The sequence below is a fragment of the Leuresthes tenuis genome, unplaced genomic scaffold, assembly GCF_036924035.1.
Source record: "Leuresthes tenuis unplaced genomic scaffold, fLeuTen1.0.hap1 SCAF_23, whole genome shotgun sequence".
NCBI classification, from domain to species: Eukaryota; Metazoa; Chordata; class Actinopteri; order Atheriniformes; family Atherinopsidae; genus Leuresthes; species Leuresthes tenuis.
This window is the reverse complement of record NW_027325377.1, coordinates 9,283,870-9,307,873: the sequence shown is the minus strand read 5'-3', so window position 1 is coordinate 9,307,873 and position 24,004 is coordinate 9,283,870. Positions and strand designations below refer to the sequence as shown.

Sequence of the window (24,004 nt, the reverse complement as noted above, 5' to 3'; positions counted from 1 at the left end):
CAGAGGAGGTTAGGGAAATTAAATCTGAATGGATCAAGTACAAGTTCAGGATCTCCACTGCTGATGCGGCTTCCAGGAGCTGTGGTCAGCAGGTCATTAATGCCTGTCATATTAGCAACCAGAGTCCCCGTTGGTAGACACTGGTGGTGAGGGAAGCTGTCAAGCTGAAGAAGGAGGTCTTTCAGGCCAGGATATCCCAGGGGTCACCTGAAGCAGCTGACAGACACAGTGTGGCCAAAAGGGCTATTGGTTGGCCTCAAAGATGTTTAGCGAACCATTTGATGACTCAGAAAGGGAAAGCAGGCCTGTCCCAAGCTTTGCTTGACCTGGGTGAACAGAGTTGATCCTCATTTACCTGTGGTTTGAGGAATGGGAAAATTGAGATAGTCAGAGGGAGTTGATTGATTAATGCTAACATGATCCTCCTGCTTTAGCCAGGTTTCTGTAAGACAAAATATATCAATATCATGATCACAAATCAAGTCTTTCACTAACAGAGACTTGGAAAGGAGAGATCTAAAATATTCAGAAAACCACATTTAATAGTTTTTGCTCAGTTCAATTTGTTGTCTTAATTTTTTTAGGTTTTCTGGCTTTGCTCCTCTTGTGTTTATTGATTTATTTAATTTGGGTGCAGACACAGTCCATATCCGGTTTTGGGGGGGTAGCAGCAGGTGGGAAGCTGCAGAGAAGTGCATAAGATAACTATAACTATAACTATATAACTCTGCATCCTGGTCTCAACCCTAGGTTGTCATGTTTTTGAATGACTAATAAATTTGTCCATATTTTTGGCTGCCCCTTCCTAAGTGGGATGGATGCCGTCTCTCCTAATCAGATCAGGCTTTCTGTAGAAAGATTGACAATTATCTATATAGCACACTTTGCTTGTTGGACAAAAACTAGACAACCAGCGGTTGAAGAATGACATGTAGCTAAACATGTCATCACTGGTCAGATTTAGCAGTGGTCTAGTGAAAATACTGAGTCCGACATTGTTTTGGTAAACAAACAATGGGTGTCATTACCGTCGATGTGAATAACTATTTTACTGTATTTACTTTTATCCCCAGCCAGCAGTTTCAAATAGGATTCAATGTTGCCTGCTCTGGCCCCTGGAATATATTTGACTGTGGTCGCTGCTGTCTCTAATGCCATGTTTCTGACTATAGAGCTGCCGTTTACCTGAGGTTTGTCCTCAGCGGGTGTGTCGCTGAGTGGGGGAAATCTGTTTGAAACATAGACGGGTTCATGGTGAACCACATGCTTGACTATAGGGCTATGCCTCCGCTTCTTGACACCCACACAGCCAGCCTGGGGTCCCGGCTGCTCGGGTTCTGCCAAGGGGAGGCAAGACTACATTTGACTACAGAAAGACTACATTTGTTACATGTGCCATTATAGGAGGCAGAGGAGTAACCAATGGCGTCGAAACGGGGGGCCAGGGGGCCACTCGGGGGGCCAGGGGGCAGCGGCTGGCCAATAGAGAACGCTATGGTGCCGCCCTCCCAACAGAAAGCATCATTCATAAGAATTTTACAAAAATGTCAAAATTTCAAATTTTTGTGTTTAAAATATTTATATACCCAGTAGCATGTGTCAAATATAATTTAAAAAATACAAACTACTGTGTAAAATCTGTTTTTTCTGCACGTCCACTATCTGTAGTCTCAAATTCAGCGATGGAGAAATAGCCCGAGGAAGCAGCATTTTGTAGCAGTTTAGCCAATAGCATAATCGTATTGTCAAAGGTATGATACAACCTTATCCAAAAAGCACTGTCAAAATAATTCCACTCAACTAAAGGTAGTTAGACTCTCAACAGGCGCCATTTTTCTATATGACAGCAAGCAAAATGAGAACCCTGATAAGACCGAGTCCTAACTCCCTAAGATCTCTCCTTCAAGCCCCATTTGAGAGGAGAACTTTGATGGAGAAGCTTCTGGTAAAAAAAAAGTTGGACCCAGATCCACCTGACCTCGCTATTAAACAGCCGGCAAGCTAGAAGGGCAAGAGGTACCTGAGAGATTTCTCTCCTAACTGGTACACCAGAGAGGCTTGGCTAGCTAGATGCAGCCATGCTTTTTAAAAAGACTGGGACACATCCCGCCTGGACAGTTACACGAGTAAGGAATATGAAACATCTTCCTGAGAAAATAGGGAAACACAACACCAGAGCACACATGGATAACTCCGTGAAGCTAAGCCATATTAGGATGGCAGAACATTGCTACGCAGCTGGATGACGGTCACTGGCTGGCGGTGAGAAACTGTGTTTAAGGGGACGTTGAAGACGGTCCAGAACGAGCTGCTCGACTGTATGTTGTTCGTGGTGAGGAGTTATATTCAGGAAGTGAAGAACGCTGTGGTCGATGGTCAGGATGCTACACTCTACCTGATGGACAACATCATGGCCTGTGGCTGGAGGGCTGTTGATACCTTTTATGTCAAACTATTTGAGTCAGCGCTCACCGGCTAAAACAAATAAAAGCCAACCCCCAGCTGCCTTAACGAGGTAACTCTGGGCTTTCAGTATCACCAAGTTGGCTAACTTTTTACTCAGTGTGTCACCATGGCAACGTGTACTGCAAACCTAACCTGCTCCAGAGCAGGTTTCACAATAAGAGATCAGCACATGTCGAAGCACCATCTCTGAGTTTGTTTCCTCTCCTCTCTCTCTCACAGAATGAAACTGTTGTTTGACTTTCACAGAGAAGCATCTTTATGAGACATGTGCCTGAAGAAGAAAACAGAGACTGATTACTGTACAGCTTGTTTCTGGTGACTTTTAATGACTTGAAAAAGATGTAATTTTTTTCTTTATCAAAATTACTGAACTATAAAATATTTACTTGTTTTAGTATACAGCCTTTCATAACCACCAACTTACATAAAAAATGCCTGCATACTCAAAACTGATTAAAATGACTGGACAGTTAAAACTCTTTTTGTGAACTTATTTTTTTTCTTTGATGCAAAGAGCCAGTGTTGTAATTGAAACTTTTTCACATGTTGCAAGAATGCTCCTGCAGCACATTCATTTAACATAATACAAATGTATATTGTCAGATGTATTCATTTCTAATGTTATATCAGTGATATTCACCATCTTATTGATTTACAAATTGATACAGTCTGCAGGGAGGTGCTAAGTGTATTCACAAGTCTTTCAGCCTTCCAGGTAAGAGTGTACATATTTAAATATATAATCTGTCCCTTAAAATGCAGCAAGCGGGAAGGAAATGTTGAACTTCTGAATATTTTTTCAATTCATACAATATGCCTATGTTCAAAATGTTGTTTTATGTATGATGGGAACTTTTTTTATTCTAAACAATTTAAAGACTGCATATTTTTCACTTTTAAAGCAATAAACTAATGAACTGTTTGTGTCTTGGTCCATGGTTTCTGAGTTTTTTGTGTAGTGGTATCCTGTCTTTTGGTCTCATATTCATTGCTCTGGTTTACTTTTTTTCTCCATGCCTTGGTTTAGTCTTTGTTCAGGGTTCTTGTTTGATATTTTGCGTGAGGTTTCTTCCTTGTATACTGTTTTAATTTTAAGTTGTCATTATTAGATTCTTCTGTGTTCTTGTTCCTTGTCATTACCTCTACATGTCTTGATTTTGTTTCCTAGTAATCACTCATCTCTTGTCACTCGACTCATCAACCCTTCCAGGACTCATACCTCTCTGGTTACCTCAGTCAGTTGCCAGATCATTGTTGTATGTTGCTGTCATAATTTCCCTACAGTAACTGTCAGTCTATTAGTCTGTCCATCAGCCAGTCCCCCTTTGTTTCTCTTAGTTGATTAGTTGGTTGAAAGTTGAAAGGTGGTTAGTTCAGTAACTGTTTGTTTTTAGTTTTTATTATCCTGCCTCAGCAGAGCCCTTAGTTGTTTTAATAAAACCGCCTTGATCATCTGTGCCTGTCTTCGCCCCCCGTCATCTGACGTCCTGCGTTTGCGTCCTTTTTCTCTTTTCAGTTTTTCAGCAAGAACTCTGACAGTGACAGAGTGGACTCAGTGGACTATTCTGCTCCAAAGGCACAGCCAAAGGTTGTCACAGGGGGTGAGACGATTTCTCTTTGAGTATTTCCGCTGGCTGGCAGTCAAGACAGAGAGGGAAAAGTTCCTAAAATCACAGCAGGAGCTGGCCCTGGCCCTGGCACAGCCCTCTGGGAGATGTTCCAGAAGGAGGCGAGGTTCTAAGTGGTTTTGCTTCACCTCCTCTGCAATGCATCCCACCTGAGCCACAGCCAGTGCCAGTGTCTGTGACCCCGCAGTCAGCACCTGCATGCAGGACCACACTGGAGCCTGCAGGCATTCTCTTCTTCATGTGTCTGAGGGGGTCCGCAAGGGTGCTCCTCCAGTTTTTGCCAGTCGGATTCTCCTTCTGTTCATGCTCCTGAGGGGGCCAGCTGAGCGCTATTCCTTATCCGTCTCATATGGTCCCCAGCCAGGCACTTCCACAGTTCCTAGTAGCGATGGCTTCTCTTATCCTCTAAACCCCCCTACTTCTTCAAACATTTTGAGGCTATTTCTCCAGTCTTACCAAAAACACACTACCTTTAAATATAGCTACAGACAGTTACTCTATTGATCGGAAAAGGAAATAGTTTAGTGTTGTAGCTATAAGTAAGTAGCAGATGCTAGTGAACAATGTTATACTACTACTAATGATAATAATGATTAATTTAATTTTGCTCTTAAGATGGCATTACATGATAATAACATTGTTAAAGATAAAAATAAAACATGATGAAAACAGTCAAGAAAAAATTCCATAAAACCCCAGAATAAAAATACACAAAATGGGTTGAAAGTGCTGTAGTTGTAGGGAGGAGATAAGGATCATGTGAGGTACACCAGGTGGATTTTGAGACATGACTTGAACATGGGCAGATATGTTGATTTACGAATGTCCAGATGGAGTGCATTCTAATGTCATTGGGCAGAGTGGCTGAAAGATCTGAGTCCCGTGGTGGACAGATGTGCCAGAGGAGTGGAGAGGAGGGAGGCAGAGGTGGACCTGAGCATATGGGACTGAGTGTATATTTGAAGACGTTCAATTCCATTCTATTTAATTTTATTTATGTAGCACCAAATACAACAAATGTCATCCCAAGGCACTTCAGAGATGCAAGCCAATTAGAATCCAATTCATACAATCATAAATCATGATTGTAGTTCGTGATTATGAAGGACTTTGAAAGTTCGTAGCAAGGTTTTAAAATTGATACGGAGGCAGACTTGGAACCAAGCTGTTTAAGGACAGGGGTGATATGTTGTGTGTAGGAGATTCTGGAGATGATACAGGCAGCAGAGTTTTTGACCAGTTGAAGTTTATGGAGGAATATTATGGGTAAACTATATAAAAGAGTAGTAGAGTAATGTTGATGAGAGGTGACAAGAGTATTGGTCTATAACTAGTATGGCAGTGCTGTTGAGGGTGAGTGATAGCCGAAGGCAGTTGATATTACAGAGGCGGAAGTAAGCAGACCAGGTGATGTTTTTCATGTATGCAGTAAAGGATGACACCCAGACGCTTGACCTGAGCGGAGGGATGGACAATAGGTAATTATTGTTATCAATTATTATTATCAATATTGTTACCTAGTTATAAATAATGAAAAACTCTCAGATTTGGAGAGTGTAGATTTGGTACCAATTGTCACATCTGTTGGTTTTGTTATGTTTTTAGTTCTTGATTTAGTCATCAGTTTTGTCATGTTTTCCTTTGCTTTCCCCTTGCCCTGTCATTAAGTTAACTCACTTCAACTGTGCTTTCCCCCTCAGCTGCATCACTGATCACCTCCTTTCAGTATTTAGTTTCCAGGTTCCCCCATGCACTCTGCCAGATCCTCACCGTCTTTCATGTGTGTCAGTTTTGTCATGTCAAGTTTGTTCCCATGTTTGTTATTCATAGTCACAGTCAGGTTTTGTTTTTCCCAAGTATTTATTTCATAGTTTAGGTTTTTGTGTATTCTGGCTTTTTGTTTTGTCTAAATAAATCAAGTTTTTACTTTTGAAATATCTGCATCTGGGTCCAACTTCTCCATGCCACGCACCCGACATCACCATTCCTGACAGAATGATCTGGCAGAGTGCATGGGGAAACCTGGAAACTAAATACTGAAGGGAGGTGATTGGTGATGGAGTGCTGCCGAGGGGGAAAGCACAGGTGAAGTGAATGAAGCTGATGACCAAGAGTGACTGAGGGAAAACATGGCAAAACTAATGACTTAACAGAACCCTAAAACATGAAAAAAACTTTAGTCGTGACACCAATGAGATTAAATTCTGTTATATTTCTATTGAGCTTGAGGAAATTGTCAGAAAACCCAGTTTGAATATCTTGTAAGTAGTCAAGGAGGGAAGAGGGAGGAAGTGTGATCGACTGTAGTGAAACAAGCTGGAGATGTACACAGTGTAATTTTGTTTATATTAACATGATTTAACTATTGTACTTGGAGACCTACATCTTTTTCAGAAACTTGCCAGTAATGTAATGCAAACACACCAAGAGTGGTACACAGCATTCAATGTATCAACAGTGAGAAGAGGACAGGTGTGAGGTTGTTTGAATTTACAGTTGCAGGCTGTCTGAATTTACAGAATGTAAAAAAAGCATTAGATTAACAAAGTAACGGTGTAACAATAAAATTTATATTTTTGAAAAATAAAACCAAACTTCTTAGAAGTTGGTTTATGTCATCTTCATAACATAAGCTGTTAGCTACAGCTAAATAATAAAATAAATTGATAAGCAAACCGTGAGGAATTATTTCTCAGATACTTGCATTTCCCTCATTTGAAGTTCAAACTAATCCCTCTTTGTGGCTCAGTTTCTTCATTCTAGCGTTGAACTGAACCAAGTTTGTTAAAACAGTCTGATGAAAAGTAGTTGCTGCACATACAGACTCTTTAGCTAACTCTTGCTGGAACCATGCTCATATATAGTTTATTCACTGAGCTCAGTACAGCTGACAGAACATTTCCAGGAGAAGCTGGCTTAATCGGTCTAGCAAGGTGAATTCCAGCAGGCGAGACTCAGAGGTCAAGGCTTTGCAGAAGAGGTGGAGTTAACTTAATTTTTCATAGTATGTCATCTTTAAAAGGGGAGTCAGACTAGTGGAAATCTGTACGGAATCAATAAGCTGATAAATTTTCAATAGGTTCACTCAGGACAACACTCCTCATATAGCTCCAGCTACACAGACTTACACTCTCTGTACAGACAGCTTCAACAGTTTGACCCTGCACATCAGTCATGGATCTTGACACACTGTCCCCAACGTATCCTCCCATATCAGGATATACTTTGACCTCATCATCCTTATCAGTCTGCCTCCAGACTAAAGGCCTGTCCGTCTAAAGGTGAAGAAATAACGAGATACTAAACTGGATCAAGGCAGCAGAAGTGAACAAGTGAACACCTTTCACGACCCACTACAGTTTGCTTATCATTCTGGGGATGGTGTTTCAGATGCCATCAAGTATTTGCTTCAGTGAGCCCAATCTCCCACTTATGCTGTCCACATGAAGGGACAGAGCAGACTGTACTTCTAAGGAAGCTTAGGTCCTTAAGTGTTTTCACCAAGATGCTGTATATATCTTTTGTGATCTGCTTTGCAGTCATCTGTCTGGGCAGCAGCATAAGAGCCTGTGACTTGAAGACACTGAACAAACTGAAAAAGAAAGTTGTGTCTGTGTGTGGGATTTAAAACCCCTACGTTGGCATGGAGACCAAATGTAGACTGGGTGTGGTGCTCTGTACTGCTGGACATACCGCATGGTGACATACAGGGTATGCTTGTACAAACAATGTGCCCAATATTCAGTGAAGGGAATTGTTGACACTCCCTTAATAGGAACGTTTGACTTGAATTGTGTCTTTCTATACTAAGTATATCATCTGTGTACCCAGCAATGACTTACTGTGTTCTTTTTCTGCAATTTTATTTCCTAATTGTCCTGTGGCTCTATGTTCTTTTCATGCAGGCACCAGTCTACTTCAGGAAGTAGTTTATCTAGTGAGTCAGGGAGCAGACCCTGATGAGATTGGCCTTATGAACATCGATGAACAGCTGCCTGTTTTAGAATACCCGCAACCTGGGCTGGACATCATCCAGGTACAAAGATGTTACTAACATTGGATTAGCATTTATTAAGTACCATAGCCAGGTTTGGACAAATGGAAGCCTGAATCATCTCAGGCATTTAGATTATGATTTTCTACAACATAGTGAAATGTTGAACAGCTGCACTGCCATGGGTATAGCTAGTGGTGGGTGTGAAAGTATGAGAAGAAAACTCCACCGTTGAATGTCAACCTTTTTTGGTTATGGTAGCAACCTCTAATTGACTCCAGTAAAAATCTCAGAGTGTAATCTAGATTCTGCTATTTGATTTGGAATCATTCCCATCACTAGCAAGTACATAATGTGTTGATATTGAGCTAAAAGTTATGTTTGATTCCAAATGCAACACAAGGTTGTTATAAATTTTACTGAAATTTAATAAACAAAAATGTGGATTACCAGTAGAAGGTTGTTCATTCAGGATTAGTCAGAGTTTGGTATAATGTAGACTGACTTCGTTTGTGCTTCAACAGGAGCTGACATCACCTCGCTTGATAAAAAGCCACCTTCCCTACCGATTTCTCCCTACAGCCATGCACAATGGAGAGGCCAAGGTCAGTGCTCTGTCTCTGGTTTCAGTCATATGTAATAACTGTGTAATAACCCTTTACTGTAGCAAGAAGTTAATCTCAAAGTTTTCAGCTGAATTTACTGTCTTAATATTTAGATAGATGTTGCATATCACAAATCTCAATTTTATGATATTCAAAATGGACATGGAATGATCATGGCATAGTCATTTAATTCTTAATCTTGAGTGCCACTACATTAGCTTTGCAGAAATTGTAAGTCCAAATAGTTTGTAATAAGTTCAGAATGAGGGAGAGCTTTTTCTTGCGGGAAGTTTCTTCCTGAGAATTGGAGGTTCCGCTTGTCTTTTGAATGGTTGTATACCTGGAGGTTTGCCAAGGGTGCAGGGAAGGGAATGATGGTGACTTGTCAAAGCACACAATTACAGTTGCTGGCCAGGAGGCTACAACAGAATACAACAAGAAAAAACTATGAGAAACAAGCTACATTCTCAAGCATTACAATGAATTAGATCCAGCCCTTAGTTTTTGAGCCAGGATCCATCCCCAAATCAAAGTAAGCAGCATAATGGACCTCCACAACAAGGATTAGAGCAGGATGTCTCTGTTTAGTAAATATACCTGTGATTTTGCAGTTGCTTTTGGGGGTAACTCTGTGTTTCTGAGTGGTTGAAAAATCAACGAATGAATACTTTAAGTTGTTTTTTGTATAAATCTATGAACACGAAGTACTGTTAGCCCCTTAGTTGCCTTTTTACTCAGTGTAACCCTGATGGTTGTTCTAAAATCCATTCATGTGTCTAATACCAACACAAGCTCTGTCACAGCTCATGTTTTGTTAACTCTTGTTTTCAGGTCATTTGTATTGTTTTCAGGTTTTCTGTTACGTTCTTAGATTCAGGTCTTGTCATTTTTCTCCCCTGCCATCAGCTTCACTCACATCACCTGTTTCATTGTCATCAGCTGCACGTCATTCTCTAATCACTCCCTCCACAGCATTTAGTCTTCTGGTTTCCTTTCACTCAATGCAGATTCCTCACTAACCCTTCATGCCACAGTCACGCCGAAGTTAAGTCTGGTTTTGCCTCATAGTCTTTGTTCTAAGTATTTTTTTCATAGTCTTGTTTATTTTTCATAGTCTTGTTAATTCACAGTTTGGTATTTTTGAGATCCGACTTTGCCGCGCCTTTTGTTCTTGCTCCCCTTTTTGTGAATAAACCTTGTTACTTTTGAAAGAACTGCATCTGGGTCCTACCTTCACCACCGACCCTGACAGAAGGATTCTGCCAGCATGGACCCAGCAGTCTTGGAGGATCTTCAGACCCGACTCGCAGCCATGACCCAGACGGTTGAAGCTATGAATCGGACGGCTGCAGCCATGTCTCTGCCGGCCCTCCAGCCGGGTTCCACGTCTCTGCCGGTCCGCCAGTCGAGTTCCACGTCTCTGCCGGTCTCCGCCGAGGTCGTCCTGCCGCAGCCGCCCGCTGCCGCCGAGGTCCATCCCCAGCCCACGACCACAGTTCCTGCGACCACGACCACAGTTCCTGCGACCACGACCACAGTTCCTGCGACCACGACCATAGTTCCTGCGACCACAGTTCCTGCGACCACGACCCGTTCCTTGAGGAGGGGGCTATGGGCATCGCCAGGGGTGGGTCGGGTGGGCGCACTGTCATCCTCACCGTCGCTCACGGAAGCCCAGGTGGGCTCATCAAGGCCCTCTCCCGCAACTATGGAAGCCCAGGTGGGCTCATCGTTGTCCTCGCCCACACCCAAGGAAGCTCGGACGAGCTCATCATTGTCCTCGCCCACACCCATGGAAGCTCGGGCGAGCTCATGCCGTTGCCAGTGGGAACTTGGGTGGATTCTCCACCGCTCTTTGCCGGTGGGTGCCCGGGCTGGTTCACGGGCTCTGTCACAGCTCATGTTTTGTTAACTCTTGTTTTCAGGTCATTTCTTATGTTTTCAGGTTTTCTGTTATGTTCTTAGATTCAGTTCTTGTCATGTGTCTCTGTCCCCTGCCATCAGCTTCACTCACGTTACCTGTTTCATTGTTATCAGCTGCACGTCATTCACTAATCACTCCCTCCACAGCATTTAGTCTCCTGGTTTCCTTTTACTCATCGCAGATTCCTCACTAATCCTTCATGCCACAGTCACGTCGAAGTTAAGTCTAGTTTTGCCTCAGTCTTTGATCTAAGTATTTTTTCATAGTCTTGTTTATTTTTCATAGTCTTGTTAATTCACAGTTTGGCATTTTTGAGATCTGGCATTGCTGCGCCTTTTGTTTGTGCCTCCCTACAAAGCCTCCCTACAAAGGGAGCTTAGTTTTGGGCTTAGTTTACTAAACAATTGTCTGTGAAGTGTAGTGAGCAAATCTAAACCTTTTTCACACCGGCACCCTGGCTAATAAAAACAAATTTCCTCCACTGATGAAAGATTGCTGGCCCTTTGGGGAAGATGAAATGGGTCAACTTCACTAACAACCAAAAACACATTTTCTGATACCGCTGTCTCGCAAAAACAAAGTACAGTGCTTTAAAAAGTACTGGAAGTGCACATTTTTTAAATGCTTCTTGTGGATAAAATGCAGGCTCTAGCTCCCGTGGGTGCACACTGCATGGAGAATTTCACCATAAAAGAAAATCAACTATGTGAAAGGGGTGTAGAAAAAAGGAACACAACTGAGATAAAACAAGCTCCTTCTACATAAATCTAGTACTTCACTTGAAAATACATCATTTTAACACTGCAGATAAAAAGACAGAAAACATGAATAACTATGTCATGCGACATTTAAAAGCCTTGGTTCAGGACTTTGCAATGTCAATCAATTTGGGTTTATATAAGTAATGTAACTTTTGTCACAGTGGTTGTGCTAACTTTGCACTTTCCACCTCAGTACAATAAAGAAACCCAAAAGGACTGAACAGCACAAAGCTGTTTAGTTACCAACTACATGGAATGTTGTTGTGACTCTTCTCCAGGTTATCTATATGGCCAGAAACCCTAAGGATCTGGTGGTCTCTTATTACCAGTTCCATCGCTCTTTAAGGACCATGAGCTATCGAGGAACCTTTCAAGAGTTCTGCCGACGCTTCATGAATGACAAATGTAAGTTTATCATTTACTGGAAGACTAAGGCTTCACTTCAAATAACTAGAGTACCATTTTGTCTTGTCCAGCTCTCTTGCTGAGGGATTTCCTTCCTTTTTTACACAGTGGGATATGGTTCCTGGTTTGAACATGTTCAAGAATTTTGGGAACATCGTATGGACTCTAATGTCCTCTTCTTGAAATATGAAGACATGTACAAGGTAATATCTCAGTCTCCTGTGACTTTTTTGTATGTTGATAGTATCCCTTTTTTGTAGCACTTTGTAACATTGTTAAGAAAATTGCTATAAAAATGTGTTTGTTTTATTTTTTATTGCTTATATAATGATGTTGACAATATGAAACTTCAAATCTTATAATCATATGATTACTGGTTAATCTGTTAAGACTGTTTTGGGTAATAAAAGTTTAACACTTTTTAAGGCATATTTATGATAGACATACTCTACATTTAAAGCTAAACTTAAAACCTGCTATTCACACTCGGTTAATTTGGTTAATTGTCGGTGCATGGTGCGGTGTGTACTGTACATGTACTGTTAAGTTTTAATTCAGTTTTCTACATGTGCTTGTACTTCAGTTTCTTATTGGGGGTTATCTACATATATATTTATATACATATGTTGTCTTTTTTATTTTGTCTTTGTTTTTTTAAATGTACACTTCTGAACTTTCTTTGTACTGTTGCCTTTGCCATTACCAATACCTATCTGGAGAACTGGTGGCAGGAGATCAACCTCATGCAAAATGTCAGAAAAATTTAAAAACTGATGGTGGACTTCAGCAAGAAGTAACATAATAACTTTCATCTACATAGGACAAATGGTAGCGGGTATCTAACCATTAAACAATACCTTAAACTCTTTATGCATCTTTTTTTGTAGCCTAAGAGTTTAAGAGATACAAACTCCAAAGATGCATTTACTTTTAAAAGTTAATTTAACTTAAATTTGCCCATTGGGGATGATATTGGATATGGATCATGGATACTGTGATCGGAAGAGAATGTTTTATCCTGGGGCCTGTTGTTCAAAATTAGAATAAAGACATCCAGGATAAGTTGGAAAGCCATCCTGGTTTAATTGGTTGTTCAAACTCCGAGCCAGGCTGGGGAGGGGCAGCATGGGTGCAGTCCAGTGCACCAATGATATTATGGAAAGCAATTATAAAAATAAACCTTTGTGAAAAACATAATGTGCAACCCATCCATCCATCCATCATCTGCCGCTTATCCGGGGGTCGGGTCGCGGGGGCAGCAGCTTGAGCAGAGAAACCCAGACGTCTCTGTCCCCGGCCACTTCCTCCAGCTCTTCCGGGGGGACCCCGAGGCGTTCCCAGGCCAGCCGAGAGACATAGTCTCTCCAACGTGTCCTGGGTCTCCCCCGGGGTCATTCCATTTTACCTACACATTTTTCTTTGTGTGTGTATTTCATATGAATTGCGATTTTGTAAAAAACCTCCTGGATGTAACACAGTTGTCTGTCGCCAGGGGATGTTACAAAAATGTGCACGACTGATTTAAGTACCAAATACACGTGGCGGATGGCCCGGCACACAGCTCCTTTTTTACAATTCTCAGCATCCTCGATGGAGTAGAGAAACGAGACGCTTGCAAAAAAACGGAGCGCAACACAGACCATCTGTGGAACCGTCATTGCGCAGCTCTGGGCTATGCGCCGCTGGATTTTAGGACCCAGTATTCCACACAGGTAGCGGATGCCCTCTCCTGAAAATCTGTATATTTCTAATAGATACTCGTCACTGAACGCCAGTGGTTCTGGCCTGTCTCTAACCACTCTCTGAGGTCGAAATGCCCACCGAACAATTGCTACCTCATCATCCACAATGTCCTCCAAAATAGGACACGCCCTTGCGAAGGAAAGGATACATGTTCATGGGACAATATAGTACTGTAGGCTATTACCCTAATCGTTGACTTAATTGCAAGCACCTTTGCAAGTGCATCCATTTCTAATTACTCTAATAACTGCAATAAAATAAGATTTGAGCTGGCAAACAATATGACGTGTGTTTATCTACAATGACGAACACAAGAATAGACTCCAATTATGAATTATGAATTGAATTATGTATTGTTTGTATAAAAACGAGGCCAATGCGTAGCCTAGAACACATCAATTTCTGATCCTCGCAGTAGCAGATTCCAAAGATAAGACAACAGAATCAACTAAGCCTGGCATTTAGGCTGGACTGGAGTAGGCTTGCTGCAGAGAATAAATCACCATGGTAACTTGACCAGGATAAAATTATCCAGCTTTTGAACAAACGACTGCAGGCTAAATTCAGCCAGGATAACCAACATATCTAGGCTTAATCCCTTATCTAGGTTTCGAACAACAGGCCTCTGATAGTGTTGCAAGAAAATTACCAAAAAACTGAGTTACATTTAATCTAATCCTCACACCTTTACAGTATATCTTTTTTCACAGACGTCTTCTATTGTAACTCCAGACTTCATAAGTTTTGATTTTCCTCATAGCTATTTTTGTACAATGTGGCAGACATGTATCCTAACTAAATTTTTCACCATCTATTCTTGTCAAATCAATATTCACTCTTTACTTTTGTCAAGTGGAGCGGTGATGACGTGATAGGACCTGGATGCAGATATAAATTAAAAAAACTGGATTTATTCCACAGAGCTGTAACAAAAAGTGTGGCTGAGCTGGAATTCACAAACCTTAATAGCTGACCAAAAAAAAAAAAACTACAACTATAAAAATAACTTGGATCATAACCCAAAAAACCTGACAAAACTTGACAGAACCAGACAAAACGACATCAGTGATTGTAAGGATCTGACAAAGGACATGAACAAACCTGGAGACTAAATACAGAGGAGGGTAATTAGTGATTCAGTGCAGCTGTTGAGAATGAACACAGGTGAAGGGAATGAAGCTGATGACCAGACCAGAGGGAACTGAGGAAAAATGTGAAGACATGGCGAAAGACTAGACATAAATTTCAAACACAGAAGATGACAAAAAAAATGCAGAACATGACCGAAACATGACAACTTTGCTAAAGGTCACTCTTTAGATGATCTTGATCTATGCTTTTACAAGGTTTGGACTCTTTTGAAAGGCTGTATCGTTCCATGTTTTGGGGGTTATTTATTGTCTATATGCAAAAATTGCAATAAGTGATGCAAATACAGGAGCTGTATTTGAGACATTATACATGGTATATAAACATGCAGTCTATTGCATTTTATTTCATAGCCTTTAAAATCAATATTTCAACATTGACTCTGTAAGGATGTCTCTCATAGTTACATATCCATAAAGGGGACTGCTTTGGAGCCCCTGGTACTGATCGTTAAAAGAAGAATGCTGCACAAATTGGTTGATATCAAGAACAACACTGACCATCCTCTTCATAACATGGTGTAATCAGTTTGAGGCTTCCTCAGCTCTGATGCAAAAAAGAAAGATACAGGTGGTCCTTCCTGCTAGCAACAAAAAGTGTTTATAATGAAAGATTTAGTATTGATTGCTTTAAAAATTTTAGTTAAAAACATACTGCAACTATATAATTTTCTTTTGGGATAAATTAAGTATTTTTTCATTTAATTTCAGCCAAAGAGGACTTCCACATTTGAGGTGTGAACTTAAGAAAACTGTCAGACATTATATCAAATGGTATCCCATGAGGATGTAAAACATGATTCATGACTAACTCAGTGATTTTTTGGGGGGTTATGAGTAGCTTGGATAAGGATATGAAGTGAGAAGCCTTTAAATACCATGGTGAGTATAACTGGCAATCTACTGACAAAATCCATAGCAATGTGGACATGCAAGGACAGAACAAGGCTGAGGAAATCCCTGCACTGGATCAGAAAGGCGTCCTGTTACAACCAAAATGAGAATACACTGACACAGTGATTCAACAGCAAAACTGGAGTGGAGGGCTACAGTTGCAATTTGATTTATATTGCACAATTTATTATATGTAAATCCAATGTGCTGAATAAAGTCTGACAGAACTACACACACAAATGAACAACACAAAAGAGAAAAATAGCACAGGACAATACAATACAGATTCACGTACAAAAAATCTAACAATTAGTTATTCGTTCTAGACTTGTGAGAATATGAATGGTTTTAGTTTAGTTTTGAGTGTATATATAATTGTAATGAACCTCAGATCAGCAAGTAATTTGATCCAGAGAACTGGATCACAGTAACTGAAAGCATCATTAGCAGATCTGGATTATTTCGGGGTCCAATTAAATTCTGGAAACAACTAAAAGACCTGCATTTGATGACCTGAGAGAGTTATACGCAGAGAGCAAGTCAGAGATGCACTAGGGTTTCAAATTATTAGGTACTTAATGGAATAGTAAGAGAATTTTAAAGGTGATTCTGTAATTAACAGCTAGTCAGTGGAGGGGTTAACGCTTGTGATATGCTCAGTTTTCCGTGGTTGTGTAAGAACTGAAGCTGCTGCTTTCTAAACTAGTTGAATGAAGCCATCCTACTGATTGTTTGGATAACCTTGCAAACAAAGCATTGCAGTAGTCCAACCTGCTTGATATAAATGGATGAATTGATTTTTCAGTTTGAGATGAAATTTTAAAAAATTCAACTTTAGCTATATTTTACAATAATCTCTAAATTGGTCACTGTGTTTTAAACACTGTTAAAACAGATTTGAACAGACAGATTTTCTGCCTCTGACTATTTGGACCAACAACACAAATCTTTTGTTTTGTATCCATTAAGCTAAAAACAAAGTTTCTTGACATTCAGCATTTGATATAATTAATACGGTTTAGCAAGTTGTGAATAGAAGTCAGATCATCTGATGAAAAACACAAGAATAACAGTATCATTAGCATGTGAATGGTAAGATATATCATGATTCTTAATTGATGTTAGCAAGAGCAAGCATGTGAAGTATCTTTCTGTTTATTTAAAACCATCTATTGAAACATGAAACTCCTCTATCGAGGATAGATGCAAACCAGTTAAGAACCTGACCTGTTAGACTAACTGAATCTGTTAGACCAACTGAATCATGAAAGCCTTTAAATCAAAATGTCATTATCAACATTAGTATTCAGATTATAAGGCCATTATGACAATATAATTCAAGAAAACTGGATATTCTTTACAGCATTGTGACAAGAGGCCAAAACTAAAATTATAGAAAAATAAATTCTTCTCATAGCCAATGGGATCCAGGAGATGTAAAACTGAGGCTTTTTGTGAGTTACTATTGATCAGATCAATGATTAATTAAACTGTCCCACAGTTGGCTCTGAAACTTGAGTGGGGAGTATGTTGTTATTCTAAAAATATTCATCCAGTTGTTTGTAGACAATTTCCTCATATATTTTACTAAGAACGGGAAGATTGAATGCAGGTATATAGTTAGTAATTAATCAAGGTTTGTCTTCTTCTGTAGAGGTGTGAGTATGTCACATACTGAGAGAAGAAGGGAAAATGCCAGTCTATAGAGAGTTATTGATGCAATTTTGTAAGTAATATATAAACCAATTACATACAGATTTGAATGGTTTAGTGGGGTTATGATCAAGGGAAGAGTTGCATGACTTCAAGTAATAAACAACATCTTCCAGATTTCTGGAAATTACAGGCAAGAAAGTGAACATTGAGCTTGTGGCAGTAATTTAGTAACAGGTTGAGGTAGCTAAAGGTATGTGATACCCACAAAATAAGTGTTTTTGTTGAGATATTATTGTTTAATTTCCTCTGAGAGTCACTTTTTAGTTTATTGCTATTGTATTATTTTATTATAGTCTGTCCAATTCAGAATTCAGAATAAGAAGTCATCCAGAGAAACACACAATAACATGCTGTTGCATGAAATGGACACTAATTTACCAGCAGCGTCACCTGGGCTCTTTGAAATGCTTCGCGAGTGAGGCTCATAATCCAGATGAATGGAGAATGAGCAACAGTTGTCCTGCTTCGCTGATTTCTGCCTGATATTTCCAGGTTGGTTACTCATCTTTTCTGTGACTAAAGATGTTTATAAGCTAATATGAAACCCTGATTGTTAACCCGATTCTTTCATTGGAAGCCCAAGAACAAGCTGGAGAAATCGTTTATTGAATAAAGTATTTATTAGTGGTCACAAGTAAAGTATATTGCAGCGCTGGACTCGGAGTAACAGAGCTCCCGCAGGAAATCCGTCAGGCCTAGCCCCGATATCCGGAAACATTTAATATTTATATTCAGCTTTATCTCACAGAAGTTGTATTCAAACTTGTCAGAGTATAATTGGCCAGTTTTTAGTGCCATGATCAGGCCAGCCGCTGTCCTTGTTGTGTTCTTTGGATGTGATAAACAATGTGTGTGTATGTGTGAGTGCTGTTTTAGGCGTGGATCCAATGTACCAGACCTATCTGCCCTAATAGAGATGTTTTGTCTGACCCATTTGTTTATGTCATTCTAAGGTCTTGGACCATTTTAAGGTCATCAATTGTGCAGCATGAGCAGAGTGGAAAAGTACCAGCTAGGAACATAGGAAAATACAGAATATGAATACATAATGTCTAAGAACAAAGCCAATTATAACACTGGTGATGTGTGGTCCTTAAGCTAAAAGATCGCTAAGTGTGTAAATAAAGTAAAGTGTCGCTGTACGTGATGATTGCATTGGAGAAAATGGCGTCCGACGCCGTAGCCAAACGGTTACTTTCTTTTGTTTCTTTCGGCTCCTGGGCATTTGTGGGTTATTATTGTATGTGTGTAAATTAGTTGTGTGTATGTGTGTGTGGTACATTGCTCGGAATGTTGAAATGAATGCTAATGTGAAGTCAAATACCAGCTACGGCTGTATTCTTGATGGAGAGCGCACAGCTAAAATTGGAAACAATGATAGAGTTCGAGTTCACAGTTAAAGCGGCAAGCTATGAGCCAGCCATGTTTATTTTTTAAGTTTGTGTTCATATAGAGTAAATGTGAAATAGTTTAACTGCAAGAGAGATTCATTATGTTATATTAAGTGAGCGCTTAATGTACTTTGCGTACTTTATGTGCAGTTATATAAAGAGAACACTCTTTTAAGGAGAGGATAAAGAGGATGTGTGTAAGGGTGAAGCGCATACATGGTTGACGATAGACTGATGACATGATTAAAAGGGAAAATGTTTCTTTGGTGTAAAACTAATTTTGATAAGTCTATTTTGTAGAAATATGTAAAAGTAGACATTTAATGTGAATGTTATCTAAAATGGTTCATCCTAATGCTGTAATGCAGACAAAATAACAGAATTGCAGTGAAAAAGTAAAAATGAATGTGAGAATAAAACGATAATCCAGATGAATGAGCAACAGTTGTCCTGCTTCACTGATTTCTGCCTGATATTTCCAGAAAACTCCTATCAGAGAGTTATCGTTTTATTCTCACATTCAATTTTACTTTGGATAAAAGTGTCAGCCAAATAAAAGCCAGAATTATACAGATTATCTATTTGTTTATTTATTTGGCTGACACTTTTAACCAAAGTGACTTACACTCATATCCCAGGTAGGCAAGTAGCGTAAGGGGGTCGTGCCTAAGGAACACTACTGAAGGTAGTACCTTTCTTGCGGGTTAGGATTAGCTATTACCACTACACTATACAGTCACTTTGTATGTATGTTTTGCTCTCCTGACTTTTTCACAGTTTCTTCAAGGTGCTTTTGGTGGTCCACATATTTTGATCAATGAACCATGGCATCAGTAAAGGTTTAAGATTAGTTTTAGTCCTCAAGTGACTCAGCAGGTCAGATGATTGAAATGGCCCCATTGGAGAATCTGTGATGAAACTAGTTCAGGAATTAATCAATTTCCCAGGTAAGGTCTGCAACAACACATGTGGGTGAAGGATTTCTGTTTCCCTCCTTCATTGACATAGTTAGCATAGGGCATCATGCCTCATGTTGCAAGAGCCTGGGAGAAAAGTTTAATTGTTTAAAAAAAAAAAAATTCCCCTTCACTCCGTTCAATACATTCACTTCCAAGATGAACTGCCAGTTTGTCTTCTGTTGCATTAGGATGAGTGCAGTAGTAAGCACATTACTTTAAATTCTTTAATACAAACTCAGTCTCAGTTGTCCATCTGAAAGGTACAGCTTTAGTAACAACTGAACTCTAATTTTGAATGGACCTTTTGTAGAAGTTGTTAAAACCCAAAAGCTGTTTCATCTACTTCTTGTTGGAGGAAGTAGGCCACTCAGAAACCTGTTACCTGAGGTGCCTTGAAGTACAACTTGTTGAGGCTGGTTGTACAGAGACTGAAGATCTTATCGCAGCTGGCCTAGTTTCAAATCCCAGTGGCACTTTGCTGCATGTCATGCCTTACTCTCTCTATCCACTCTCCTGTCTCTCTAACATCACTAAATCAGGACTACGAGTAACTAAAAAATCTTTTAAAAAGTAACTGCAGTCACCTTGGCTCTATTCGCATCTCCACTTCTGAAATGGCATAACTCAAATCCCACGTCGCCTCCGACACCTCCCTAGTTTCTCGGCCATGAAGTGAAATGTTGGATCTCTTAGGTAGACTGACCTGGAAGATGGGCTACATCTTTATCTCTTTTGCTTACAGTTATGGCAGCAGATCCAATATCTGTGTCCTTCCTGAAGTACTCTTGGAAAGTAAAGGATGCATGCAAAACCGTGAATAACAAAATAATCTTTATCTATAAAAATGTCATCTTTAACAGGCAACAAGCAAAAATACAAAAAATTTAAATAAACAATTCTCTTTCTACATTTTCTTCATACAATTTCCAATAAACATGGCAAGCACGGTCAAAAAACTGTTTTGATCCGTGATTTTGATTTTGATTCTGAGATCCTTCCTTCGTATCAGAGTTCTTTTCATAATAAGCGGATATATATGAAGTAATGCTTTAAAAATGAAAGTCGTAATTTCACAATACTTAATAACAAAATGTAAAGACAAAATGTTTGTACAAAATTAAATCTATATAACCCTTATTTATGTCTCTAACACTCCGGCCCCTAATTGTATCGGCAGGATGCTTAACAATTACAACTTAAAAAAGAACCATATACCTATCATTTCAACATCTACTGTACATAACTCAATGATCAATCAGGTTTTCTTTTTATCAGTCAGCAGTCTTTTTCTTGACTCATTCAGTTTATTTGTAGGTCTATTTTACCAGACTAGACTTGGTTTGAACTTGAACTTGATTGCACAATTCCTCTTGAGTCTAGGAAGGTGTCCTGGATTCTTCCAGTCACCCAGGCATTCCTTGGGGCTGAACTGTCAACAATGAGCACAAGGTCTTGTGAGTCTGCCATTTCTGTCGCTCTTGTAGTAACGTAAGGTATTCCTGCGTCCATCTTTTTTTTTTTTTCCATGACCTGTCCAGCATTATGGCAGCAGAATTGTAATCTGAATACCTTTTATGCCAAACAGATTTGCTTTGCCAAGGGAAGCTTTATGAATGTAAAGCTCCCCTTGATGCCCAATCAACTGCTCATTTATTTATTTTTGTTACAATATTTAACATGTAATAGTGCTGAACCGGACCGGGGGACAGGGAAAGAGGAAGAGCAAAGAAGAAGAAACAAAACAAAAATAGAAAGAAAAACCAGACAACCAGCTGCTACACCTGTAAAAACAAAACGGACGACAATCTCTGTGGGGAATCCAGCCTTAGCGCCACCAGGAGCACCTGACAGCAGACAAGCACACAAAAAACAAACACACAAACAAACAAAAACAAACACAAGCTCCCCGTGTATTCAAATAGTCTGCATTTCCCTTGTCTTGTGCCAGTGTGTCGCCACAATCTTATGAGAGTTCGTCATCCTAGCCATTTCCAGTGTTCCATAGTCACGATTACCTTGTCCTTTGAAGTTGAGCGTTCCTCCTTCAGGGAGATCTTTTGTTTGTAAAGTTTTGAACCATAGTTTAGATTCGTTTAAAGTTCATAGTCTGTTTTGGTTTCCTCCATTTGGGAGTGATCTTTTGTTTATGTTTCATAGCACCTCCGTTAAAGGAGCGGTTGCGTTTAGTGATTTGTAATTTCATAGAGCCTCCATTAGACGGAGAGTGTTTTGTTTTCTGTAAAGTTTCATTGTGCCTCCGTTTTCGGGAGAGCGTAATTTGTTTGTTCCGCCTCGTTAGACGAGTGCGCAGACTTTAAAGATAATCTTTTATAGTCTTTCGTTTTCCTCCTGGCGTGGAGTGAGTTTGATTTTCATTAAGATTTATAGTTACACTAGCCTCAAGCCTAATTATTGAGGATAGTGTATCAGGATTTAATAGCCCCTTGTTTTCTCTGTCAGGAGACCCATAAGAGGTTTATTTAATAAACTGTCTTATACTGAAAGATCCTGCATCTGTGTCCTGCCGGGTTCTGACATATCTATGGCAATCTTTGCTTGTCTCTCGATGTAATTCACCAAGTCCACAAACCTTCGCTCTTCTTTTTCTGCTCTCTTCTATTTCAAATGCCACACTACACCATCTCTCTCTCATCTTATTAGGCAGTTTGGACAGTATGACTCTCATGTTCGTTGGGTTCTCCATTTCATCCATATAGTCAATATTCTGCATTGTGTTTTGACAACCAATCAGGAAGACAGCATAAACATTTAAGCCCTTACCATCATCTGTCTTTATCTGTGGCCATTTCAAAGCTTTTTCAATGTAAGCCATGGCTAATTTCAAATAATCGCCATATTGTTTATGAAGCATTAGCCTGGCTTCTCTGTAGCCTTTCTCTGGAGGCATGTGCTCACAGATTCTCACCAGATCTTGTGGCGTGTGTACTGCACCAGAAAGAAGAGTTTGTTTTTGTAATTTTGCGTCTTGCTGTCAATAGCATTATCAAAGGCTCTGAGGAAAGATCTATATGTGAGCTGATCACATGAAAACACAGGGATGTCTCTCTTGGGTAACAGAGACAGGGTTTGCTGCTTAACCAACATCTCAGTAATCAGATTTTGATGATGCATCACTTCGTAAATCCTTTTACCTCTTGACGTGGGATCCTGAGGATCTGCAGGTAGGGCTCCATCTGTGCGATCCTGATGACACAAATATGCACAAGACGAATTATCTGTGATCTGACAGCATTCGTGTCAGCAATTTGATTATCTTCATCCTCCTCATCATTACGTGTTGTTCGAACATGAACTGCACGTACAGATTAGGCTCAGGAAACGCTGGACAGTGTTCCGGTGGAACATTCAAGGTAAACACAAGAAACTTGTGCAAAAGAAAAAAATGGACCAGACTCGGTGAATCATTTCCTATAATCCCTATATAGACCAGTGAGCAGTGCTGACCAACATGTCATTTGGGTCATCAGGTGTGAACCTCCTTTCATCAGTGTTTCATCTAGTTGGGCCCACAGCACCTCCAGGAGGCTAGACAGTGATCACTGGCGTCCCAAAGTCACTCCCCTAATGCCAGTCATCACTGCTCCTCACACCACAACAGCCATCTTTTTTTTCCACAACCACAAGCTACCCCAGCCTCTCACCAACTGCACACCAGTCATGGCGTGGTCGGGATACAAAGCCTGGTTCAGGTAGGGGTAGAAATAGAAGCGGTCATGATAAGTAGGAATGGGATTCAAACCCTGGTTTGGGTAGGGGGTAATGAAAGTAAAGAGGGTGCCAAAAGTAGACGCAGGACAAGACAAAAAAACAAACAAGGCCATACAGGCCAACTCACCAAAAATGGCCACCTGGTTTCAAAAGGCTCACATGGGCCACACCCTCCACTTAAATATCCAGAATTTCTTCCTTTCTTCTTCCAAGAGTATGTTTACTCTAAGTGCTCCCCTGCTGCCCCCCCAGCTACTATTGCTTCTTCTACTCCAAATCCACTGACTGGACTTTACTGCCTCATCTGACACTTCCTTCACTATATTCCTCACACTCTGTCCACTTACACCCAACTCCCTCAACAATGAGACAACAGACTTTGCAACAAATCGTCTACAACCTACTTCCACTGGACACTGAACAGAGTACATCTTTGCTTGACAGCCTGGATTTCACATATTTATTCATTGCATCACGAGGACTTTCATAACTCTGAAACACCTTCAGCTTGGCGGTAGAAGTGGCTATTACAGTTTCTATCTCTAACTGCTCTATCTCAACTTTTAGTAAGTTTTGCTTCCTGGAGCTGTATTGCTTTCTTCTTTTTTAGCGATTCTACTTGTGCCAAAAGAGCTACTCTG

The 24,004-nt window shown here is 40.1% G+C and overlaps 1 protein-coding gene across 2 annotated transcripts in view; it reads left to right on the top strand.

Moving 5' to 3' along the window:
- Positions 1–24,004, top strand: part of sult4a1 (sulfotransferase family 4A, member 1) — a 51,362-nt gene that overhangs the window by 2,120 nt on the left and 25,238 nt on the right. For both annotated transcript variants that reach the window (XM_072377218.1, XM_072377219.1), the window contains exons 2-5: positions 8,000–8,130; positions 8,613–8,693; positions 11,657–11,783; positions 11,892–11,986. In XM_072377218.1, coding sequence (XP_072233319.1) covers positions 8,000–8,130; positions 8,613–8,693; positions 11,657–11,783; positions 11,892–11,986 — 434 coding nt within the window. The remainder of the gene's footprint in view (positions 1–7,999; positions 8,131–8,612; positions 8,694–11,656; positions 11,784–11,891; positions 11,987–24,004) is intronic.